General features: G+C 57.4%; 2 protein-coding genes across 4 annotated transcripts in view; both read right to left on the reverse strand.

Moving 5' to 3' along the window:
• Positions 1-5,426, reverse strand: part of ARHGEF9 (Cdc42 guanine nucleotide exchange factor 9) — a 173,156-nt gene extending 167,730 nt beyond the window's left edge. For all 3 annotated transcript variants that reach the window (XM_032196072.1, XM_032196073.1, XM_032196071.1), the window contains exon 1: positions 5,308-5,426. The gene's annotated coding sequence lies outside the window, so the exon portion shown is untranslated. The remainder of the gene's footprint in view (positions 1-5,307) is intronic.
• A 10,038-nt stretch (positions 5,427-15,464) lies between these two features.
• AMER1 (APC membrane recruitment protein 1) lies at positions 15,465-20,249 on the reverse strand. The gene is made up of 2 exons (XM_032196563.1): positions 16,884-20,249; positions 15,465-16,596 (listed from the first exon to the last, which is right to left on the reverse strand). Exons 1-2 carry the CDS (start codon positions 20,247-20,249, stop codon positions 16,525-16,527), a joined length of 3,438 nt encoding a protein of 1,145 aa, XP_032052454.1. The 3' UTR covers positions 15,465-16,524.
• Positions 20,250-20,557: the final 308 nt, after the last annotated feature.

Genomic DNA, 20,557 nt, shown 5'->3' on the forward strand with positions numbered 1-20,557 from the left:
TCAGCCTGGAGAAGAGGAGGCTGAGGGGGGACCTCATCGCGGTCTACAACTTCCTCGAGAGGGGGAGTGGGAAGGCAGGTGACCTGCTCTGTGTAAACACCAGCGATAGGACCCACGGGAACGGTGTTAAGCTGAGGTAAGGGAGGTTTAGGCTGCCCATCAGGGTGAGGTTCTTCACCAAGAGGGTGGTTGCACACTGGAACAGGCTCCCCAGGGAAGCAGTCACTGCACCAAGCCTGTCTGAATTTAAGAAGCGATGGGACTGCGCACTCAGGCACATGGTTAAAACTTTTGGGCAGACCTGTGCGGTGCCAGGAGTTGGACTTGATGATCCTCATGGGTCCCTTCCAACCCAGGATATCCTATGGCTCTATGATATTTGTGCGCTGACACCGGCCCCAGATACACACGCAAAGCTCGGGAGGACACCGAGCAACTGGTTCTGCTCAAACATTTTAAAGAATGATTTCGGCAGATTTCTCACCAGCTCCTTCGCACTGACCTGAGAAGTCAAAGGGTACGAGGGTGTACTCCATCGCCTCCCTCGAAGTCCTGCGCCTGTCTCCAGGCCCACAGCGGGGTGGGATTTCCCCTCTGCTTGTCCCCCCCCGGCCTTGCTCTGTACCGCAGCTTGGACAGGAGCCTTCACTTCTTGAAGCTTTCTCTACCAAGCAGACGGACCCATCCCCGTCCCACAGGGGGACGGGGGGGGGAAGCAAACTGCCGTGACCACGGCCTCCCTTGAGGCACAGGGGGCCTGTGGCCGTGGAGGGCAGCGGGTATCGGCTCCAGACAAGTGAAATACTGCCTGGTGCTTCTCGGCAAGAGACAAACCACGGGAGGCCTCACAGTGGCAGCTGGCGCTGCCAGCGGTGAGGTTCCGAGAGCGTTGGCCCCGCCCCTACTGGTGGCACTATGATGTGTCACAACGTGCCTCCGAGCCTTCTCCCCGCAACGAAAAGAACCTAAACAGCCGCTTTTTCACCCACTGCCATCGTGGCCTGGCCACCACCACACCGCTCACCCAGGCTGGCACGCCGGGTGGCCGCTTGGCAGAAGGCGCTGGTGGGGTCGTGGGGCTTGGAGCCCGTTTTGGGGGCAACGCTGCCATCGTCAGAGGGCTGACCCCGTGCCCGCTGAGCCCAGAGCTGGTCCCCACAGCCCAAGGCTTTCTTAGCTCCTCGATGCAGCCCTGCCCTGCCATCCCCACACCGATGCGAACCCAAACAAGCAGCTTTTAAGCCGGCCCCGCTGCACGGTGTCGCCCACGTGGCTTTTCCCAGCAAAGGGGGCTGTCAGCTCGTATTCCTCATGCACCGGGGACCCCACTCGAGCCAGCAGCGGTGTCTGAGCGGAGGGAAGCCGCGTCCGATCCAATTAGCATCATTACCGATGAGCTTTTTCATCCCTCAGCCACGTCCCATCCTCTGCGCGCACACAGGCGGCCGTGCCGAGCAGAGCTGCTCAGGGCACCCAGCTGGGACAGCAGAAGGACGAGCCGAGCTGACCTCATCAAGGCCACACTAATCCCTTTTTTAGGGTTAAAAAAAGCAGAACAGCTGAGCGGGAGCAGCTAAAGTTTCTTTTTATCTTTGAAAAGAAAATAAAAGAAAAAAGACAGTTTGCAAAATCTGCCGAGTTCTCTGGGTGCTACCCCAGCGCTGCGCCTTCTCCTTGGCTCCTTCAGGAGCCAGTGCTGGACCCTGGCTGTGGGCTGACGCCTTCCTTCCTGTAGTAAAGCGACGGGCTGTCCCATATGCTCACCACATCCCTCCCTTGAAATAAAATCTCATGAAGGAGCCATTCTATGCCCACCCCACTTCAGAAACAGCAGAAGAGCGCTCCCTGCACGGTGCTGGTGCCCAACACCCGGCACCTGGGCTGCACAGTGCCTGGAGGCACGGGGACACAGCCCCCAGGTGTTTTCAAGGGTTACTGGTCCCTGCAGCACATTCCCACACCAGTTGTGATTCATCATCCTCATCAGCAGAGTGGAAAAAGTGACCTCTTCCCCTGGAGGAGGCGAAAGAAGTGCGTAAGGAGAAGTATTTAAGGACATGGGCTTGCCCAGCAGGAAACCTGTGCAAAACTCGCATCCCACAGCAGCCAGGGAGATCTTCCACCGACTCCAGGAGCTCCTGGGCTCTTCCCTGCCTTTCCCTAGAGGTGAGGTTCTGACCCAGCTCCACAGCCCCCAGGCCCAACCGAGCTGTCATTCACCCAGCTCAGAGCAAGGCCTCCCCAGAACCTCACAGCTAGAAATGTTTTAGACCCCACGAGGATGAGCCCTGGTTTATCACCAACTGCAGGCACAAAGACCTTGTCCCAGACAAGCCTCTGGAAATTCTCCTGCACATCCCACAGATCCCAGAGAAGACAGCTGCCCTCAGTACAAAAAAAAAAAAGCATATTTCCCTAAATTTCCCCATTTAGGTGCCTGTACTAACCTTGACCTAGTGGCCGCAGTACTCTTTTTGGCACTGCACTTATCCTCACAGCAGAGGGGATCTAAAGAAATTGGGCAATGCTGCTGAGAGGGGTTTCTCCAGCACCACCAGCCAGACCCGGTCCCTAAATCAGCAGACCCTTCCTGCTCCCCACATACATCACACCTCCACCAGTGCATCTGGAGGGAGACAATGATGCTTTTGCTTCTCCAGCCAGTGCCAAACAGAAAAGAGCCATCAGGTCCCTGTGCCCTGGCCATGGCACTGCGCGGATCCATGCAGCCACCCTGCTGCAGCAGTAATTACGTGATAATCAGCACCCTGGAGCTTCCAGCTCTGTCAAACAGGTTGGCTCACGTCCTGAAATGCAATTATTTACTTACATGAAGCCTATTCATTTCAGCCTCAGTGCTACCCGGTGGCCAGAGCCCTACCTGCTCCTGCGCTGAGTTCCCAAGCGGGAAAACCAAAACAGCTTCTGGGTTGCCTGCACTCGTGGCTGGTCTGGAGCTGGCCCCAGTGGCACTGCAGCCCCTGGTCTGTACTGGCACCCAGCAGGTGTCCTGGGGGCTCCAGGCTGGGTTCAGGTTGTTCACACAGCTGCTGCGGGTGTAGGGTACCAGCTGCATCCATTTGGCATCCAAAAACGGCGAGGCAACAAGAAACATCAGCTGGAGGCACCAGGTCTAAGCTGGGGAAGTGACACCACCTGCAGCGCTCGCCCTGCTCCAGCACAAGTCCAAGCAAAGGACAAAAAAAGCAGAGCAAGGAAAAGGCAGCGCAGGGAGGTTTAGGGCTAAAACCAGCCCGAGGACAGTGGAAAAGTCCAGCAGGAGATGGCAGAGCCTCGCGGCATCTCCTGGCCACCCCCCTCCTAGAAGGAGACGCTCCGAGCACAGTGGAGAGCCCTTAATGAGTTTAAATCTGCCCCGTTTCACTTGTGCTAATCAAAAGTGCCTATTGTGTGCAAAAACAATGCCCACTGCTAGCTCTTGGAGCTCTCAGAAGCCCTGGCAGTGTCCATGCTCGATCCAGGGGCACAGCAGGCATGCGGCTCCGCTCTGCCACCCGCCGCAGCTCGGTGCTCACCCACTTGCAGGATGGCAGCAAAAAGGGGAAGAAAAACCCAGTGGCAGGGAGATGAGGGCCTTGGAAGGCAAGGCGAGGAGCGAGAGAGCATCCCTGCAGCGAGGGGGAGCGCCACCGGACTTCAGAGCCTTCAAACCCTCTTCCTGCTGCTGGCACGTGAGTCGTACCCCAAAAAAAAAAATCACATGTTGACGGCGAGAGAGGTTTGCAGGGTGAGGAGCGGGCGGGGTTCTGCGACTGGGATCACGCAGCATGGGAAATACGGGCTGTCGCTGCCAACCACCCGAGCCACGAGGACTAGTGCAGGAAGAAAACGAAGCGGAGGAAGCAAACACGGGAGTGCAGCGCTCGCTCACACCGCTGGGATAGGGAACCGAGGCACGGGGAGGTTATAGGTGTCCTTCCTGTCTTACGTGATTCACTGTCACCCCACGAGCCCGGCGAGGCTGTGAGAAGCAGTTGTGAAGCACTGTGGCCAACCGACCCTGCTTTCCCTCCGAGCTTTCCTTACCGCTGAGGATTCCCATCAAAAACCCAAGCAGAAAAGGACAGATAAAAACCGTGTCTGGACACAGGTATGGACAGAGCTCGAGAGCTTTTTATCTTTCCGCTCTGCAGCACAACATGAGCTCAGAGCCCCGCGGCAAGGCCCTGCTGCCACCCCCAGCCAGCCACAGGAGAGGACATTTGGGATGCACACGGTGGGGAAGCACCCTCAGCACCCTCTCCAGCCCTGCTTGTGATGCCTTTCAGCAAACATCAGTGTCGTTCGTTTTTCAAAGAGGGGCTGAAACCATTTCCTACACCTTCAGCCCTAAAATTCCTTTCATGGTTAAAGTTACTCGCAGTGAAATACACAGAGTACATGTGTCAAAAAGCCAGGTTTTGAGGAGAACCAGGCACCCAGCAGCAGCAGGCTGGGCGCTGGCAGCCCTGCACCTGAAGGGGAGCAGGGGAGAACCCCGGTCAGCCCCACCGGAGCAACGTTTGAGGACAAAAAAAGCAAAGCCTCGATCCCAAGACCTCCACCTGTTTGATGGCCAAGCCGACTCTGCTCTGCTCACCCCACGTGCAACCAAAATTTTAACGACGCTTCCAAAATGCCCCCTTCTGGCAAATTACAGCTCGGGTTTGCGGGTCGCAGCCCGGCAGATAAAGCCCTAATAAATCTGTCGTTTAACGGAAAATCAGCGCTGTCGGCACCGAGCGGAGACACGAGGCTCTGCTCCAACACAACGTGGTGTAACCACCTAAAGTGACTAGGCAAATTAAACTAAAATCCCCATTTTAAAGAAAACGTACAGGGAAGATCCCAGCATCTCTACAGAGTGTTTGTGCCTTTCAACACGTTAATTTCCAGGCTGTGTACCTGCGTGTTTCATGCTTGCTTTTGCAGGCAGTAAATTATCACCGGCAATCCAAAGACCCTGGGTACCTGCTGCTGGGTACCCTGACCCCAACTGAAGCCCTAATGGTTGATCAGCGACACCCCTTAACGCCCCACATCAGGCCAAACACAACGCACCCAAACCCAAGCAGCCCCACGCCCGAAGAGCTGGCGATGCCCTGGGATGGGGCACAAACTGGGCACCCCCCGGGGTACCTCTGGCACCTGTTTCCCCCCTCCCCAAAACCCATCGGTCACGATGCCGTGCAGGGAGCAGGCAGCATTCCCCAACTACTGGATTTAAGCAGTAGGTTTTTAGGGGACCCCTGACAGGGTGGTTCAGGGTCTGAGAAGCTGGGGGCTGCATCCCGACCCCGCTCTTACCTCAGCGCATGGCCCCGCTGCTGGACGGTCCCGGTGTCCCCGCTGCCGGGGAGCTGAAACGTTTTAAAACACACCCCAAAAAAAAATAATAATAACAAATTTTAAAGTTGAAAAGTGACGGTGCGAGTTATTCCAAGTAAAAAAAAAAAAAATAAAAATTAAAAAGTGGAAAAAGGGGGGGACGGAAGGGATGGGGGTGGAAGGGAGGGTGCCCGTGCCATGCACTGCCCCGGGCTGCCGCCCCCCCCGGCCCCCCAAACCCCTCCGTGCCCCGGTCCCCTGCGGAGCCCCCCGGCCCCCCGGGGAGGGCTCAGGGCGAGGCTGGGGCAGCCCCGGAGGGGCCGGGGGGTGCCCCGGGGTCCGGGGGCCGCCCTCGGGCAGGGGGACGCGGGGGGCACCCGCCGAGGCCCGGGGCGGGCCGCGGGGCTCCGCCGCCCCCGCGCATCCCCCGCAGCCCCGTCCCGTCGGGGCCCGCCCGGCACCGGCCGCAGGGGCACCAAAAAAAAAAAAATAATAATAATCAATCAAATAGTAATAAAAAGCGAAAAAGCGACTCCTAAAAGCGGGTCTCCGGCTGGATGCGAGCGGGGGGGTCCGGAGAGGGGCCCCGTGTGCCCCGCCCCGGCCCCGCTACGGCCCGCGGAGGAAGCGCGGGGGCGGCTCCGCTCCGGGCCGGCCGCCACCGCCCCGCCGGGGCCGGGCCGTACAGGGACCCGACGGCTAAATGTCTCCTTTATTTCTTAAATAAAAGCGACAACGACGACGTTTTTGGGCCATTCTAAAACTTAGGAGAAACGAAATCATTATTAGAAAAGGTTTAGGGGGTGTAATTGGTGCTTTTCCACTGAGAGGGGTGGTTGGGTGAAGGTACGGTGTTCTCCGTGAGGGGCAGGTGTGTGCTGCAGAGGGGTGGCTTAATTGGACCCCACAATTAAGTGCGATTGCAACCATCGTGTCAGCTGTGTGAGCCCAGAGCATCCCAGCCGCCTTGCCGGCCACCAAACGTCTTCTCCGGGCAGGCAGCACCGAGCCCCTTCTGGCCTCCTACACCCTTGGCCTCCTGAAGGGGACACGGCCTCTGAAGGGGCCAGGACTCTGAAACGCAGGCCCACTCCCACTAAACATAACGTTTTATTTTGGTTCTGTGGCTCGCAGTGGAAGCTGGAGCAGGGCCTTCTCCCATTTGGGCTTCACTGCCCGTCCCCGCAGTGCCGTTCTTCTGGGTATCAGCCACGGCCGCTACGCCCACGCCGAGCCTGCGAGGCAGCAGGAGCAGCACCACAGCTGTAGTCCTTCTGGACGGAGCTTCAAACCTGCAGGGAACACCAGAAAGCAGTGGGAAGCCCTTAAATCCCGATTCTGCCAGGGACATTCCCAGGTACTTACCCCCACAGAGCTAAATGACAGAAATTACAGCCAGGCCACAAAAACCCAGTCACAAACAGGGCAAGAAATAAATGATGGGATCGGATGGAGGCTCCTTCAGGCGTTTCCCAAGGCCCACCAGGGGAGGAACAGACCCTGAAGGGCTGTGAGGAGCAGTGGAGGCGGACACGAGGCCTGGTGGAGCCGAGCTGCCATGCCAGGGCATTTCCCTGTGTCTGGAGGCGACGCGGTGGCCTCCGAAATGCCGTCCCTTCCCTCGCTCTTCACCTTTGCCCCCGCAGGCACCATGCTGCAGACCCTGCTGTAGGGTGAAACTGCTCCTAATGAGAAGGGGAGAGACAGAAAAGCGATAAGGAGTTAATTTCCAGAGTCCCCTTGGAAACCCAAAGTTGTTTGGAGCGTGAAGACCCAGAGCCAGCAGGTTCCTCGTCTCCTTCCCTTTCCTGCTGCACTTCATTCGCACCATTTCAGATGATAGAGGTTGCCCAGACCCTAAATTCACCTGGATCTGGAGCCTGCCCTGTGCCCTAAATGCACCCAGTCAGCTCTCCCACCCTGACATGCTTCCTTCTGGCTTCTGGCCTCCAGACAAGACCTGGCATGGAGCTGGGCACCATTTTCTCCAGTGCCCGGCCCCACAGCCCGCGGCTCCCTTGTTGAGGTGACCGCGGGCCAGGCCCCACAGTCTGGTGCCAAGCAGAGAAAAACACCATCTCCAGAAACCTAAAAAATCCCTATTCTGCAGCGCTCTGCCCCAAACCGAGCTGTCCCACAGCTGCCCCCAGCCCCTGAGCACCGCCACAGCCCAGGCTGGGGAGGGGAGGCAGCGACGGGCAGGGCCTGGCCGCAGCGAGTGGGAACACAAGGACACGTTTCCACCTATTAACTCCACTTCCTTCGCTTCCTGCAGCCTCACGGCAGCGGGTTATTAATAGCACGTCGCAGACAAGCACCGCGGCCGGCCCAGGATCCGGCCTCCCCGTCACAGCCACTCGGCAGCCGTGGAAAACCCGCACGCGAACACTGCGAGCAGCCCGTGGGGAAAGAAAGAAATAAAACGAGGAGTCTGCCACATGCCTTGGGGAGCTCCCCCAGCTGCCTGGTGCCTTCTGGAAGCCCCGCACCTCGCATCTTGTGGGAAGCCAGTGACCAGCAGCTTGCAGCCCTGCCTTTATGGTTAGAAGTTTGCTCACGGTGGTGCTGAGATCTTCCAGCCTAGTGGCAGGCTCCAGCTCAGGAGCCAGCTCTGCGTTTGTGGGGAGCAGCCGGGGCCATACCCCAGACCTGAGCTCCTGCACCCCTCCGGGGGAGCTTGGGGTCACCCCAGCACCTCTGATGCATTTGGGAAAGCAGAGACCCTGCAAAATGGGCCTGGCAAGGGACTTCTGGAGAACTGCCTCCTCCTCCTGGGACGGGAAGAGGAAATCAGCAGTCCCTGGGGAGGACATGTGAAGCAAGAGAGCTCCTGGGATGCCACGTGGGACCACGCAGGGCCGATGGACAGGAGCTCCTCCACCCAATGCTGTGGGCCAGACGCCGACACAGCCACGCAGGGGATGTGGCATCATGGACAGAAAGGCTTCTCCCACCCTACCCCATCCCTCCAGCTCCTCTCTCAAACCCCAGCCAGTGGGGACATCCAGCACCCCGTGACCCACAGCCCCAGCACCAGGGTTTGCAAATCAGGCAGTGAACAAAGAAAACAAAACAATAACAAAACTCATAACATCGGTGGGGTCAGGGCTACGTCAGGCAGACTCTGGCTCGGCTGCTTTCCTTCTAGCTCAAGCCGTTTCACCACACCAAGTGAGCGAAGAAATCCCTCTATTTATCTCCCAGCATTTGTTTCCTCAAGTCCTGTTTTCCAAAGTCAACCTTAATCACTCCTTAATCATATTTGATGCTCCTCTGGCTTCAAGCATCCCTTAATCCTGTCCTGGAGACTCTTCCCATATCCAGCCGGGGCTGCCACCCCTCTCAGGGCTCCATCCAGCGGTCGTGTCCTCGCGTTGGCTTTTGCTCCGGGCACGCCTGGCTCCTTAGCACCCAGAGGTGGCCTTGCACCAGTCTCAGATATTCCCCAAGGTGCTGGATGGCCCCACATCAGTCCTCTTCCACTCCTGGCTGGCATTTATGGGGACGACTCCGCTGTGCTGAAGAGCAGGAAGCAAACGGGCGCCTTCAGCCGCAGCAGCAGGAGCAGCAACGTCTCGCAAAGCCCCGGCATTAAAGCACGTGGGCGATCGTCTCCCCAGGATCTCCACCCAGGATCCTTCCTGCTTTGGAAGATTTATTTGATTTTTTTTCTTTATTTTTTTTTTGGTAACACGGAACCAAGAGCAGGAGGAAATACATAAAAAAACGGTGCCTGGGAGGCTGCAACCTTTGTCCTCCTTCCGCTCCTTGTGTCAGCGGCGGCTCCAGCCCCTGCTCTGGGGGAAAGCTGCGCTGCTCCCCCCCAGCTTACACAATCCCTAAGGCTTCTTGTGACGCCCTTACCCAGACGTGCCGCTGAAGGTGCAGCTGGAGCAGCAGCTTGCAGGGGGTGACGTGACCAGCGGGTGCCCAACACCATGGGTCGGAGCAGAGGGGACAGCATCCCGCATCCCTGCCCCTGGGCCTGTGCAGAAAATCAGAGGTTCTCTGCTTTAAACCATTGTAAAACTCAAAACACAAAGTGAATGCTGTGCAGGGTGGCTATCTAGGTTAATATCGTGTGCATCGTGCTGATGTGCAGGGGGCTTTTTGAAACGGGGCACGATTCCTGGCTTTCCTCCCTCTCAAGGAGAGGACCAAAAGCCGTCCCTGGAGCAGAGCCCGCAGGTCCCACGGGTGGCACGGGGCTGAGCGGGTCCCTGATGCCCTCTGGTGCCGGGGGCTTTGCCCAAACCTGCCCCCTGCCCACCAGGCCGAAGGCGCAGGCTGTGGGGCTGGGAAAGAGCCACAGCTCCGGCACCCGGCAGCCCACGGCGCATCCCCAGCAGCCCCGAAAGGCAGCAGGAGGGGAGCTCTTGGGGCAGCTCCCCGGCACCAGGCACCGACAAACCCTCAGGTTTTGGGGCAAAGCCATCGGCGTCACAAAGCCGGTGCAGCCCAGGCCCAGCAGGGAGCCACGGAAAGAGGTTTTTCTCCCCAAAACGTCTCATATGCAAGGATCTGGGCGCCCAGCACATGCGGAGCACACCGCTTTGTTTCCTTCCACCCTGTCAGCCCCTGGCTGTGCCCGTGCAGGGGCTTCCTACGCAGGGGCACCGCAGGCTGTAGGGTCACAGGCTGTGGGGTCACGGGCTGTGGGGTCACCGTCTGCAGCCGATACAAACCCCGGCAGCGCGGGGAGCATCGCTCCAGCCCAGGCGCTGCAATAACGGAGCTCTCCCTTAGAGGTCAGCCCAACACCAAAACCGGGCCCCAAAATCCCCAGGGCTGGAAGCGGTCCCTGCAAAGAGGAATCTGATGAAAGCGGGCATTTAGGGAGGGCAAGGGGTGCTCTCCGACACCTGCAGCCCTCACCTTGCTGCCTGCGGGGGGCTGCTGCTAAAAGCCGAGCTCTCACGCGTGCTCCCCAGCTCCGTGGGGTGGGGAAACCCTGCGGGGACAAAGCCCCGATGCCTCCAGGGGCTGCTTTTGGGGAGCAGGACAACCAGCAGCCCGGTCTTGTTGCTGCTGCGATATTTTGCATGCCCAAAGCAGATGGAACAGCTCAGCAGCTCCAGGCAGGTGCCGGCTCCTTCCCATGAGATGCTGCAGCCCAGTGTGTGTGTTTTGTGGTTTTTTTCTTTTCCATCATAAAACAGACCTCAGCATCATACTAAAAATAGAGAGATTAACAAATAAATCTCCAGCACGCAGCTCCTGGGGGCGGTGGCTGCTGGGGATGGCAGCAGGGCTGAGCTGTGGGGATCCCGCTGCTGAGCATCCCTGCTCCGTGCATGGATGGGGACGTCCCAAGCACCGGTGCCCCCCAGCAGCTGCCCGTTGCTTCTCCTGCCACCTGCAGCAGGAAAAAGGTGGCAGCAGGTCACAGCAGCACAGCCTCCAGCAGCATCGCTCTGCCACCCCGCTGTCCCCATGGCCACGCTCCCTGCCTGTCCCCTGGCAGCAGCAGAGCCCCCCGCGTGCTGCCCCCGGCCTGGCAGCTCCTTTTTCACGGCCGATCCCCTTTCAGACTTTCTGCCCATGATTAAAATGAAGAATAATAATCGGAGCTCGTCCATCAGCGACAGCTGGTGCCTGCCCTCTGCTAAAGAGCTCCGCTCTGCCCGGGTATTTTTTTCCCTCCCTAAATTCAATTAGGTGTAATTAGGACTTGGCCCCATTACGGCCACGACTCCCCCGGGCTGGGCGCGGGGCTGGTGGCCTCTCGCCTCCTGCTGGTCCTGCTCCCGCGGGAGCTGAAATGCAGCAGAATAAATAATAATTAAATACTAAAACGCAGGGGGCTGAACGACTAGCCCTCGCCCCCGATGGTTCCCAGCTGCCTCCCATGAGAGGCATCGAGGACCGGGTTTCGAGCAGCTCCAGCCACTGTGCCCGCTGCAAGCCTCGCGGCTGCCTGACCAGGAGAGCTGCCCCTGACCCCCATAAACCCAGCACCACGTCCCCGTAGCTCTGGGGGCTTCGTTTCTCCTCGCTTGGAGCTCGTGGCTGGTTCAGGGAGGTTCAGCAAGGAAGAGGCAGCAGCCAAGGAGGGGGTGAAGCAGAAGCAATGCAGGGAGGGGGTGGCTGCTCGCTTGTATCTTCTCTCCCCCCAAATTAATCCTGTTCCAGTGCATTGTGCTCTAACACACACCTTCTGCTGCCTTCTCCTGCTGAAAAAAGCCCCTTCGCTTGCAACCAGGAGACAGGAGAGGGGAGGAGGGAGAACAAGATATCACCGAGGATCAAGCAAGCCAGAAAAACACCCAAGCGAGACCAGGCGTTCTCTAAAAATCCGAAGTTTATTCATTAGAATTCAGTGAAAGGAACATTCAGTTTAAAACACAGTCAATACATTAAAAAGTTGAAGGAACTAGTAGCAATGAGACCAGACCGGGACAAAGCCCCCCCCAGTCAGTCCCCTCCCGGGGGCCAGAGGGGAACCCGCTGCCTCCGCCGGGCTGCCCGCAGTGGTGGGGCCAGCGGTGCCGGCAGCAGGGCTCCCTTGCAGGCAGCCACGGAGGGGAACAGCGAGGGATGGACGTGGGCAAAGCGCTGTTGGTTAGCGCTGCCGGGCTTCTCCAGGTTTCTGCGTGTTCCCTGCACCACGAGCAAGGCACCCGCAGAGGCGGCGGCAGGACGGGCGCTGCTCCCAGCAGTGGGGAGCGCGCAGCGGGGTGCCGGAGGGGCAGGAGGGGGGCTGGCCGGGCTGAAGGCCTTTTTCCTTGTCCATTTTTTGGGATCATACAGGCACGGAGAGAAGAGCCGGTACCAGGTCTGAGCTGCACTCGAGACGGGGCCCGCACAGCGAGGGGCAGAGGGAATGTGAAAGCAGCGAGGGTCAGCGCGCCCCCGGAGTGTTTGCCAAGCCACCTGCCTGCCCGGCCCTGTCTGGGAATGGGGCAAAGCCATTTAAGAAAAAAAAAAGAAAAAAGAAAAACAAAAACTAGCAGCACTCCTTTTTGTTAGGAGCTATTCAATAAAAAGACAAAAACCTGTGCAGAGCTAAATGCCTGGGATGGAACTGGCAGCTCTGCCAGCGCTCGCTGTCAGGGGAAGAAGGGACAAATCTGCTTTCAGTCACAGTAATTTTATTTATTTATTTTTTAGCTTTTCAGCATTTAGTTTTCTTTTTGCCTGTCACTGTTTGGCATTGTTCTCTTCTGCTCAATTAATCAACGTGACCTTCTGCAGAGAAGTTATGTCAGCCCTTACACCCCACACAGGGTTGCAAACTCTGCAGGGGCACAGACGTAGAGTCAAGCAAACAAAGCAGCATATTCATTCAACTTAAAAAAAAAAAAAAAAAAAAAAAAAAAAAAAAAGGAAGAAAATAAACACGTTAACTAGTGGTGTTAGGTCTTAGCTTACCAGCAGCTCTCGTTTCAATTAAGATCCCAAAATTCGAGGCAGCGTTGCTCCGGGAAGAAGCCAGGCAGGGAGGGACCCTCAGGCCACAGGGTTATTTTCAGAACAATTCTCAGCCAGACACGGCCTGGGCACCCTCCTCTCCTCCAGAGAGGAACTTTGCCACCAGTTTCAAGACCATCACCGCAAACCAGCTGCCAGCATCTCCTGCCCCACGAGGTTGTATGGGGATTTAAGAACAGCCCCGGTTTTGGACAGAGTAATTACGCACACAGAAGGGAAAGCCCCAGCTGAAATCCACGCTTTTTTTTTTAGCTTAAAAGACAGCCAACAACACTTTCAGGGAGAAATCACCACGGTCCACAAATTCAGATTAAAAACAAAGCTAGAAAACAGGTTGACAAGTGTGACAAACCAGTATTAAAACAAAGACATCTTAGCGGCGTCCACAAAGAGAGAGTAAGTATTGGCAACGGCCCGGCTGCTGGTTTGCAGAGCCAGGCCCTCGTATCACGTTGAGCAGCGTGGTACACAAGGGTATGAGAAGCGAGGTGGTTTTCTTGCATTGCACAGGCAGCGGCAGCAGCAGTGACAGCAATAAATTGCTTTTTCTCCATCGGAACTGTAAACCACACCATTTTAAAACACAACGTACGTAAGTAAAAGAACAGTCCATAAAATCTCCCCATGAATATAAAATGCAAAACTATACAAAAATAGATAAAATCGACCGTTTTCTTGTGTGTATATAAAAAAAACAAACAAACGAACAGAAGAACAAAGTCCCCAAAATGCAATACAGTTACTTGGTAGGCTGACCTGAAGGGCAGTGGTTTGCTCTGCAAGGTAACAGCGATAACCCACCACTCTGAGCCAAGGCTTTCCCTGCAAGGGATGTACTCAGTTCCTTGAGGTTTGGAGGAGATTTTCCTCAAAATCCCAGCAAGACAACCTGCTGTCCTCACTCCTACGACTTATTTTTTGGCTCAGTAGACTCCTTTTTCACAAAAAACCTCAATTACTACTCTCAAACTCGGGCTCCTCGGGTAAGTCTCTGTTACACCAGGTTAAAAGCCAACGGCTCCATCCAGAGACGAGCACAACTGCTGCAGTCCTGGGTGAGAAACGGGGCTGCTTCTAGCTCAGATGGGCTCCAGGTGGGGAATTGCTTGGAAATGGTGCTCGGTACGAGGTTGGCAGTGGTGACCAAGCAAGCTCCGAGGGCATTGCGGGCTGCCAGCCCCTCTGCCCTACAGGAAAGCAGCCGGAGGTCGATCCCACCCAAGGCGGCAGTGCCTGCTCCCTGTGCCACCAAACACTCCCTGTGTGGCTTCAGCAAAGCCAAACTATCAATTAACATCAATTAAATCAGAGAAAGGATGGAGGATCACCCTTAAAAGCTTCATTGCCGGACCCATTGCTTCTGAAAGGGGGGTGTGAGTATTTCCCCCCTCCAGGGATTTAAGCATTCATTTGGACACTGCAACTGTGAGAACTCTCTCCTAAATCCCTAACAGGACGAGATCAAGGCTCAGGAGCTTGTATTTGGCACTCAAAGCGTAGTTCTTTTATAATTTCCGAGTCGGAAAGTATCGTGGGGAAGATCTGGTCCTATTTCTCCCAGAGCACACAGGTGTTGTAAGAGCAGGAGGGCGTTCGGTAATGAAACCCACTCCACGGCACTGCAAATCTACAGCCCGGGTTAGCAGAATGAGAGTTTTTACTTGTTTTGGTTAATGGGGCAGAATGCTCCAATAATCCAGGAAAATGGGTTTACAACGCTTTCTAAAATCTCACTTGAAATCAGCAGGTGTCTGCTTCATTTAGTTCCAATCAAATTACGAGGAGGAACCTTTGGTATGAAGTCAGATTATCAAGTCTTGCCTGTATTGCTTTCACACGTTAGTCTAGGACCTGTTGTCAGGAAGTCTTTCCACTACGTACCTACAACCAAAATAATTATTACTAAAGAGACATGCATTTGCAACTGTACATTCATTTTAGCACTGAGACACTTTCATACTTCACCAGAACTTTGGCAAAGGCTGCGTCATTTACAAGAACACTACACAAACCTCCCCCCGACCTGCAAGATGCCTTTGGTGAAAGAAAATAAGCACTAAAAATCCAGGAAGGGGCTGCTGCGGAAGCCGAGCCATTACCGTGAGCACCGGTTTGTGCCGTGGCATCTCTGGTGTTGCTGGCACTGCCTGCCTGCCGCCCGTCCCTCGCAGCGGTGTCAATTTGGGCTGCTCTGTCCCACGAAATCCCTTTAAAATGCTTTCTAAAATCTCACTTGAAATCATCAGGTGCCTGGCTTTGAATTTTGAAGAATTTGCTGTTCCCTGCTCCTTCGTGGATGCACAGGGACAGGGGTAAGAAGCCTCTTCCCAAGAAGTAACAGGACTTCGCTTTGCTTGGGCACGCAGCACAAAGCAGCTGGCGGTGCCTCGGTGCCAGCGGGGGCTGCTCGTGCTCCAGGCAGGTCGGTCAGCGGGGCAGGGGCACAAACAGCAGGACCTGGAGGAGGGGAACGCTGGGGTATTGCCGGTTGGGGATCATTTTTTTTTAATGCTAAAAGCTCTGCTGTGAAAAGAAGCAGGAAAGGGGCAAGGCGGGGAAGGAAAAAATAAAAAAAGCGATCTGAAACTGAATTAAGATCAGGCTCCAGAAGTTGGACAGAAGCAGGAAGAGGCTTCGTAAGTCACAGAAGGCGAGGTTTGGGCTACAGACAACAGGGTTTAAGATCAACCAGGACACCGGAGAGTCCTGAGGCTGCTCCAGCAGCCTCAAAGTGTTCCCAGGAGCTCACCGCCTCAGCACAGAGCCTGCCTCCCTCGCTCACGTCCCTTCTCCACGCTCGTTGAAAGAGGAAAACCAAACCAAACAAAAACCTGCAGCACCCTCCAAGCTTTTTTGTTCCCTCCAGTTAGGAGGAAGAAGTCGCGAAGCCTAATTTAGGCTGTGTTAAATCCTGTATTCCAATTAACAGAATACTGTCCCCGCAGTGAGTTTCTGCAAAGAAAACAAACACAAAGTGAAAAACCCACAGAACTTCCTTCCGAAGAAAGTCACAGCACCGGCAGCTTCACAGCTACAGGCACGATGCAAATTGAGCTTATTTCAAAGAATTCCTACGTGTGCCCGTGGCCTGGGAGAGGCTGGGAATGTGGGACAAAGCACGAGAAATGCTTCACTTGGAAATTATGCACCACAAAAACAGACCACGACAAATAAAGCGGGGCTGAAGTTTTGTTCTGGAAAGGGAATCCATCAAGAGGACACCTCTCTGGGTGCTGTATTTTTGAGCAAATTAAAGCTAGAGCTGAAAAATGTTATCAGCACGCACACAAAAGCCCCTGCTTTCCTTTTGGGCAGGAAAAAAAAAAAATGTTACGGCAACATTCCCCTGAATCGCCTCCTTCCCTTGCTCTCAAAATAACCTGCATCCTTCCTCTGGGGTCCCCAAATCACGATCAAGGTGGAAGACATTAAAAGTCTGCCCGAAACAAAACATTTCACCAAGAAGAGGAAGAAAAAAAAGTTTCTTCTGAAAGCTTACCCGAGACTTGCTCCCCTGGCTCCATCCCGAAGCAGGGGCTTCAGGAAGGTGCCCAAAAGCAGCCTGGCCCCAAAAACCCCCCAGCAGGGAGACGTGACCCCACACAACCAACGCCTGAAGTGAGGGCGCAGGGCAGCAACGCTCCCTGCTCCTCCTAAACATCAAATCCTCCAATCCTTCCTTCAGAGGTGGCGGTGCCCCTCGAGCTGAACCTGCCGAGAACAAACCTTGCCGTGCTGGAAAAGGGTCCGTTTCCAGAATTTATTCTAGCAGCACTGGGGCCGGGCACTGGGGCCGCGTTTTGCATTGGGTATTGTATTCGGGAGCGGTGGCTCGCGCTGGGAAAAAAAAAAAAAAAAAACAAAAAACAAAAAACAAAACAAAAGTGCCTCAGTGTTAATCCATGAATCTAGGAGGTTGCTCTACATCAAACCGGAGTGCCCACAGCAGCGCGGAGCGGCGCTCACTGCAGCTGCAGGAGTTCGTCTTTGTTGGCCCAGTCGGACATTAAAGTCGCTCATTAAAGTCACTCGTTAGTGTTCACTTTCTCCCTCCCCCTGCCCCCCCTTTTAACCCTTTCCCCCTCCCCCCGGCTGCCCAGGAGGAGCTATTTGGCTCCCGTTACATTCAGCGAAGGGTTCGGGCAGCCGGCGGGCAGCGCGCTGCCCTGCGTGGCTCTCCCTTTCAGCAGCTCTTGGCCGGCGCTCCCGCAGCGCTCCGCGAAGCAGGAGGGGTTTTTTAAGGTTTCGGTGCTGTCGTCGTGAAACTGGGGCACCCCCTGGGCCACGCCGACGGGTTTGCACTTGGCTGGTTTCTCCGGGGACTGAGCGAAGCCGAAGCTCGGCGGCGGCTCCGGCTCGCCCAGGGGTAAGACGCGGGCGAGCTTTTTGGCCGCTACTTCTCCGTGGTGGTACCTGTAGGCACCGGGCACCTCCGGGGGCTGCCTCGTGTCGGCCTGCAGAGGTAAATTGGACGGCCTGACCAGCTGCCTGTCCGGCTCCAGCTCCTGGGGCCGCCTCTCCAGAGCCTCCCTGGCGCTGCTGCGGGAAAGGGACAGAAAGGGGGAGTCGGCGTGGGGCTGCTCGGATGGCTCCCAGCCGCTCTCCAGCCCAGCAGCCGGAGCAAAGCCCCAGCGTTTCGCCCCCCCGGCAGCCAGCTCGGCGTCGTACTGCAGGTGCTGCAAGCCCGGCCAGCCCAGCACACCGTCGGGCTCCCCACCTGCAGGAGCAGCCAGCTCGGCGTCCTCTTTGCTCCTTCTCGCACCGTCCGAGTCCTTTTTGTCCCGTTTAGACCAGAGCTGGCAAGGCTTAAGGCCGTTCTTGGACACCTGCAGGTCGGCGAGCTCGAACTCGAGGCTCTCCGTGTCGAGGGACCTGCTCCTCCTGTTGACGGAGAGCGGCGCTGGCATGGCCGGGCTGAGCCCGTGCAGGCGCAGGTGGCGGGGGAGGCTGGCGACACCCCAGTTGCAGCTCTGGAAGGAGCCCTGGGGGTACCCGGGGAACATTCTCTCGTCACATTCAGCAAACGACTCTTTCTGCACGTAGCTGTCGTCGAAGGCCTCGAAGGAGGCGGCGATGTCCTCGTCGGCGTTCATCTCCAGGTGCTGCTCGCACTCGCCTTCCCCTTCCTGCTCCACGTCCACGATGTCGAAGGTGACCATGGTGGGGAGGACGGGGAGGTTCTGCGTGAAGGAGGAGCCGGAGTCGGAGCTGCCCAGGCTCTCCGAGAGGCTGGAGAAGAGCGTCCCGCTGCTGGTGAACTCCACGAGCGCTTGCGAGAAGCTCACGGCGTGCTCGGGCTCACGCTCGCCGTCGGGCTGGGGCTCCCCGGGGACGGCCTCGGCCCCGTCGCGGCGGTCGCTCTGCGAGCAGCTCTCGCGCTCCTGGGGCCTGTAGCCGGGGAACGGCCCCGTTTTGGATGGGGCCACGTGGACGGACCCCCCGAACAACGCTCGGTCTGGGTCAGGATCGAACCCTGGGTTGTTCTTCATGAGCTGAATAAGGCAACTTCCTTGGGCTTTTTGGCTGTTGTAACAGTTCTCTGGACACAAAGGCCCTGGAAAGTCCCTCCACTCCGGGTTTTCGCCTCTAGCCCCCGAAACCCCACTACTCATGCTCCTGTTTGGAGCTTGAGAGGCAACCTGCTCGCTACCAAGGCCACTCTGATTTTTGCCAATCGAGTTGGCTGCTCTGGTTTTACATTCAAGGTACTGCTTTTCCCTGGGAGCATCGAGCCGCTTCAGGACCGGTTCCCTCTGCAGCTCCCAGTAGAGCAGCTCCTTCTGGATGGCAGCCAGCCGCTCCTCCTCCGTTTCCATAACGCCCATCTTCCGATCCATCATCTGGAGCAAGCCCTTCTCAGCAGGGAGACAGAAGTCCAAGAAGTAGCTGAAGATCTCCGGGCGAGACATTTTGCCCTCGAACAGGGGCTCCTCCCCGTGCGAGGGACTCAGCAGCGCGTCGTCCGGCTCGTAGAACTCGTAGAGCGCGTCGCCGCTGTAGCTGTCCCTGGGCAGGCGCTCCTTCTTCATCTCGCAAAGCCCATCCCCGCCTTCGTCCTCCGGCCCCGGGGTGGTGGAGTCGTAGTACCCCTCGTCGCTGTTGGGTGCAGACTCCTGCTGGTCGCTCTGCGGCGTCAGGAGCTCGACGAGGGCTTCTGCCTCCTGCAAACCGCGTGCCTCCAGCTCGCCGCTCGCTGCCTGCGCGTCGTGGCCGCTCCCGGCGGGTTGCAGCTGGGCTTCGTACCCCCTGTCCCCCTCGGTGGCGCTGTCCCACATCTGCTGCAGGTATTCCTCTGCCTCCTCCGGCATGGCCATCTCCTCCCCGCCGCCCTGGTAGGTGACGAGGCAGGAGCTGCGTTTCGCAGCGTCTCTGCTGCGCTCCACGGAGATGGTGCTCTCGGCGATGCTGAGGATGTCGGGCTCGGCGATGATGTCCCCGCAGCCCGTGAGGGAATCGAAGCTCTTCAGGGAGGTGACGTCTCCGAAGATGAGGCTCAGCTGGTCCCCGGAGTGCAGCGAGGGAGGGTCGTTGTCTGCCAAGTCGGGGTGCAGGGCCACGGGGAGGTGGCTGTACTCAGACTCCGCACAGACGGCGGCGGCCGCCTCCGATTTTGCATCCAGGGCATCCCGGTCCCCCGGCATCGCCACCCCATCACCCTCGGGGCTGCCCTGCTCAGCCCCCAGCCACTCTGGCTCAGCAGCCTCCCCGGAGTTGGTGGTCGTGCCGACCGAGCAGTTATCCTCCGAGCTCCCCGGGCAGGCGGCAGCGAGGGGCGCAGACCCAGGTCCCCTTTCCTCTGTGGCTCCTTGGGTTTCCATTCCCGTGCCTCGAGCTTTGTTGGCCTCCTCGGAGCCCCCAGCCCACTCGGGGAGCTCTGCTTTCTCACACTCAGCCACCTTGCTCTTGCGGTGACGCCGGATGCTGTTCAGCAGCCCCTTCAGGCCTTTTTTCGGCCTGGGGAAGGTTGACTTGTCTCCAGAGGGCTTCTTCTCGCAGCCCTCGATGCTCCCTGGCGGAGAGCCGTCCTGCCTGCCAAAATCGAACCTGACGCTGGTGTCTATGGCCACGTGGACGCTTTGGGAGCTCGGCAGCGGGCAAGGATGCGAGTCCTTGCTTCCATCCGAAGGGCTTTCCAGCTGCACCCTGCTGCCCTCGTCGTACACAGCGCCGCTGATCCCATCGTGGGTCTTACTTTTACTGAGCCCCTTTTTCGAGGCTCCTTTCCCCTGGCCTTTGTTCCTGCCGCTGAAGAAGCTGGGCAGCGTGCAGATGCTCCTCTTCCCCCCGAACAGCTTGAAAGCAGTTTTCTTCAGCTTGCCGGGGGGGGCCTGGGGCTGCTGCTGCTGCTCCACGGCCGCCACCGAGGCGTCGCTGCGCTGGGACAGCCGCTCGCCGTTCTCCTCGGGCTGCTGCTCGCTGCCCTTGCGCTGCCGGCACGCGGCGGACTGGGACCTGCTCCCGGCCGGCTCCTCGGCGCACGCTGCTTCCATGGCAGCTGCTGGGCTCGCGTCGGTCTAGCTGGAAGCGAGGACTCGGGCGGCAGAGCCTTCCTCCGGGCACGCGGGCTGAAGCATCGTGGCTGACCTAAAGCAAAGAGAGAAGAGAGAGGAGGTGAGCTGAGGCAGGGGGCGGCGCGGAGTCGCTTGCAGCGCTGCAACGAGGCGAGGGGCTTCGTCCCCGTCTGGACCCGGCAAAAGCCTCCCGAGTTAGTTACCAGGCTTTTTTTTCCCCCCTCTCACCAGATTTCAGATTTTTTGTTTTTAAAATCATCTGTCAAGCACGGAAGAATTGCATTAAA

This window comes from Aythya fuligula, chromosome 13 (genome assembly GCF_009819795.1).
Source record: "Aythya fuligula isolate bAytFul2 chromosome 13, bAytFul2.pri, whole genome shotgun sequence".
Lineage (NCBI taxonomy): Eukaryota > Metazoa > Chordata > Aves > Anseriformes > Anatidae > Aythya > Aythya fuligula.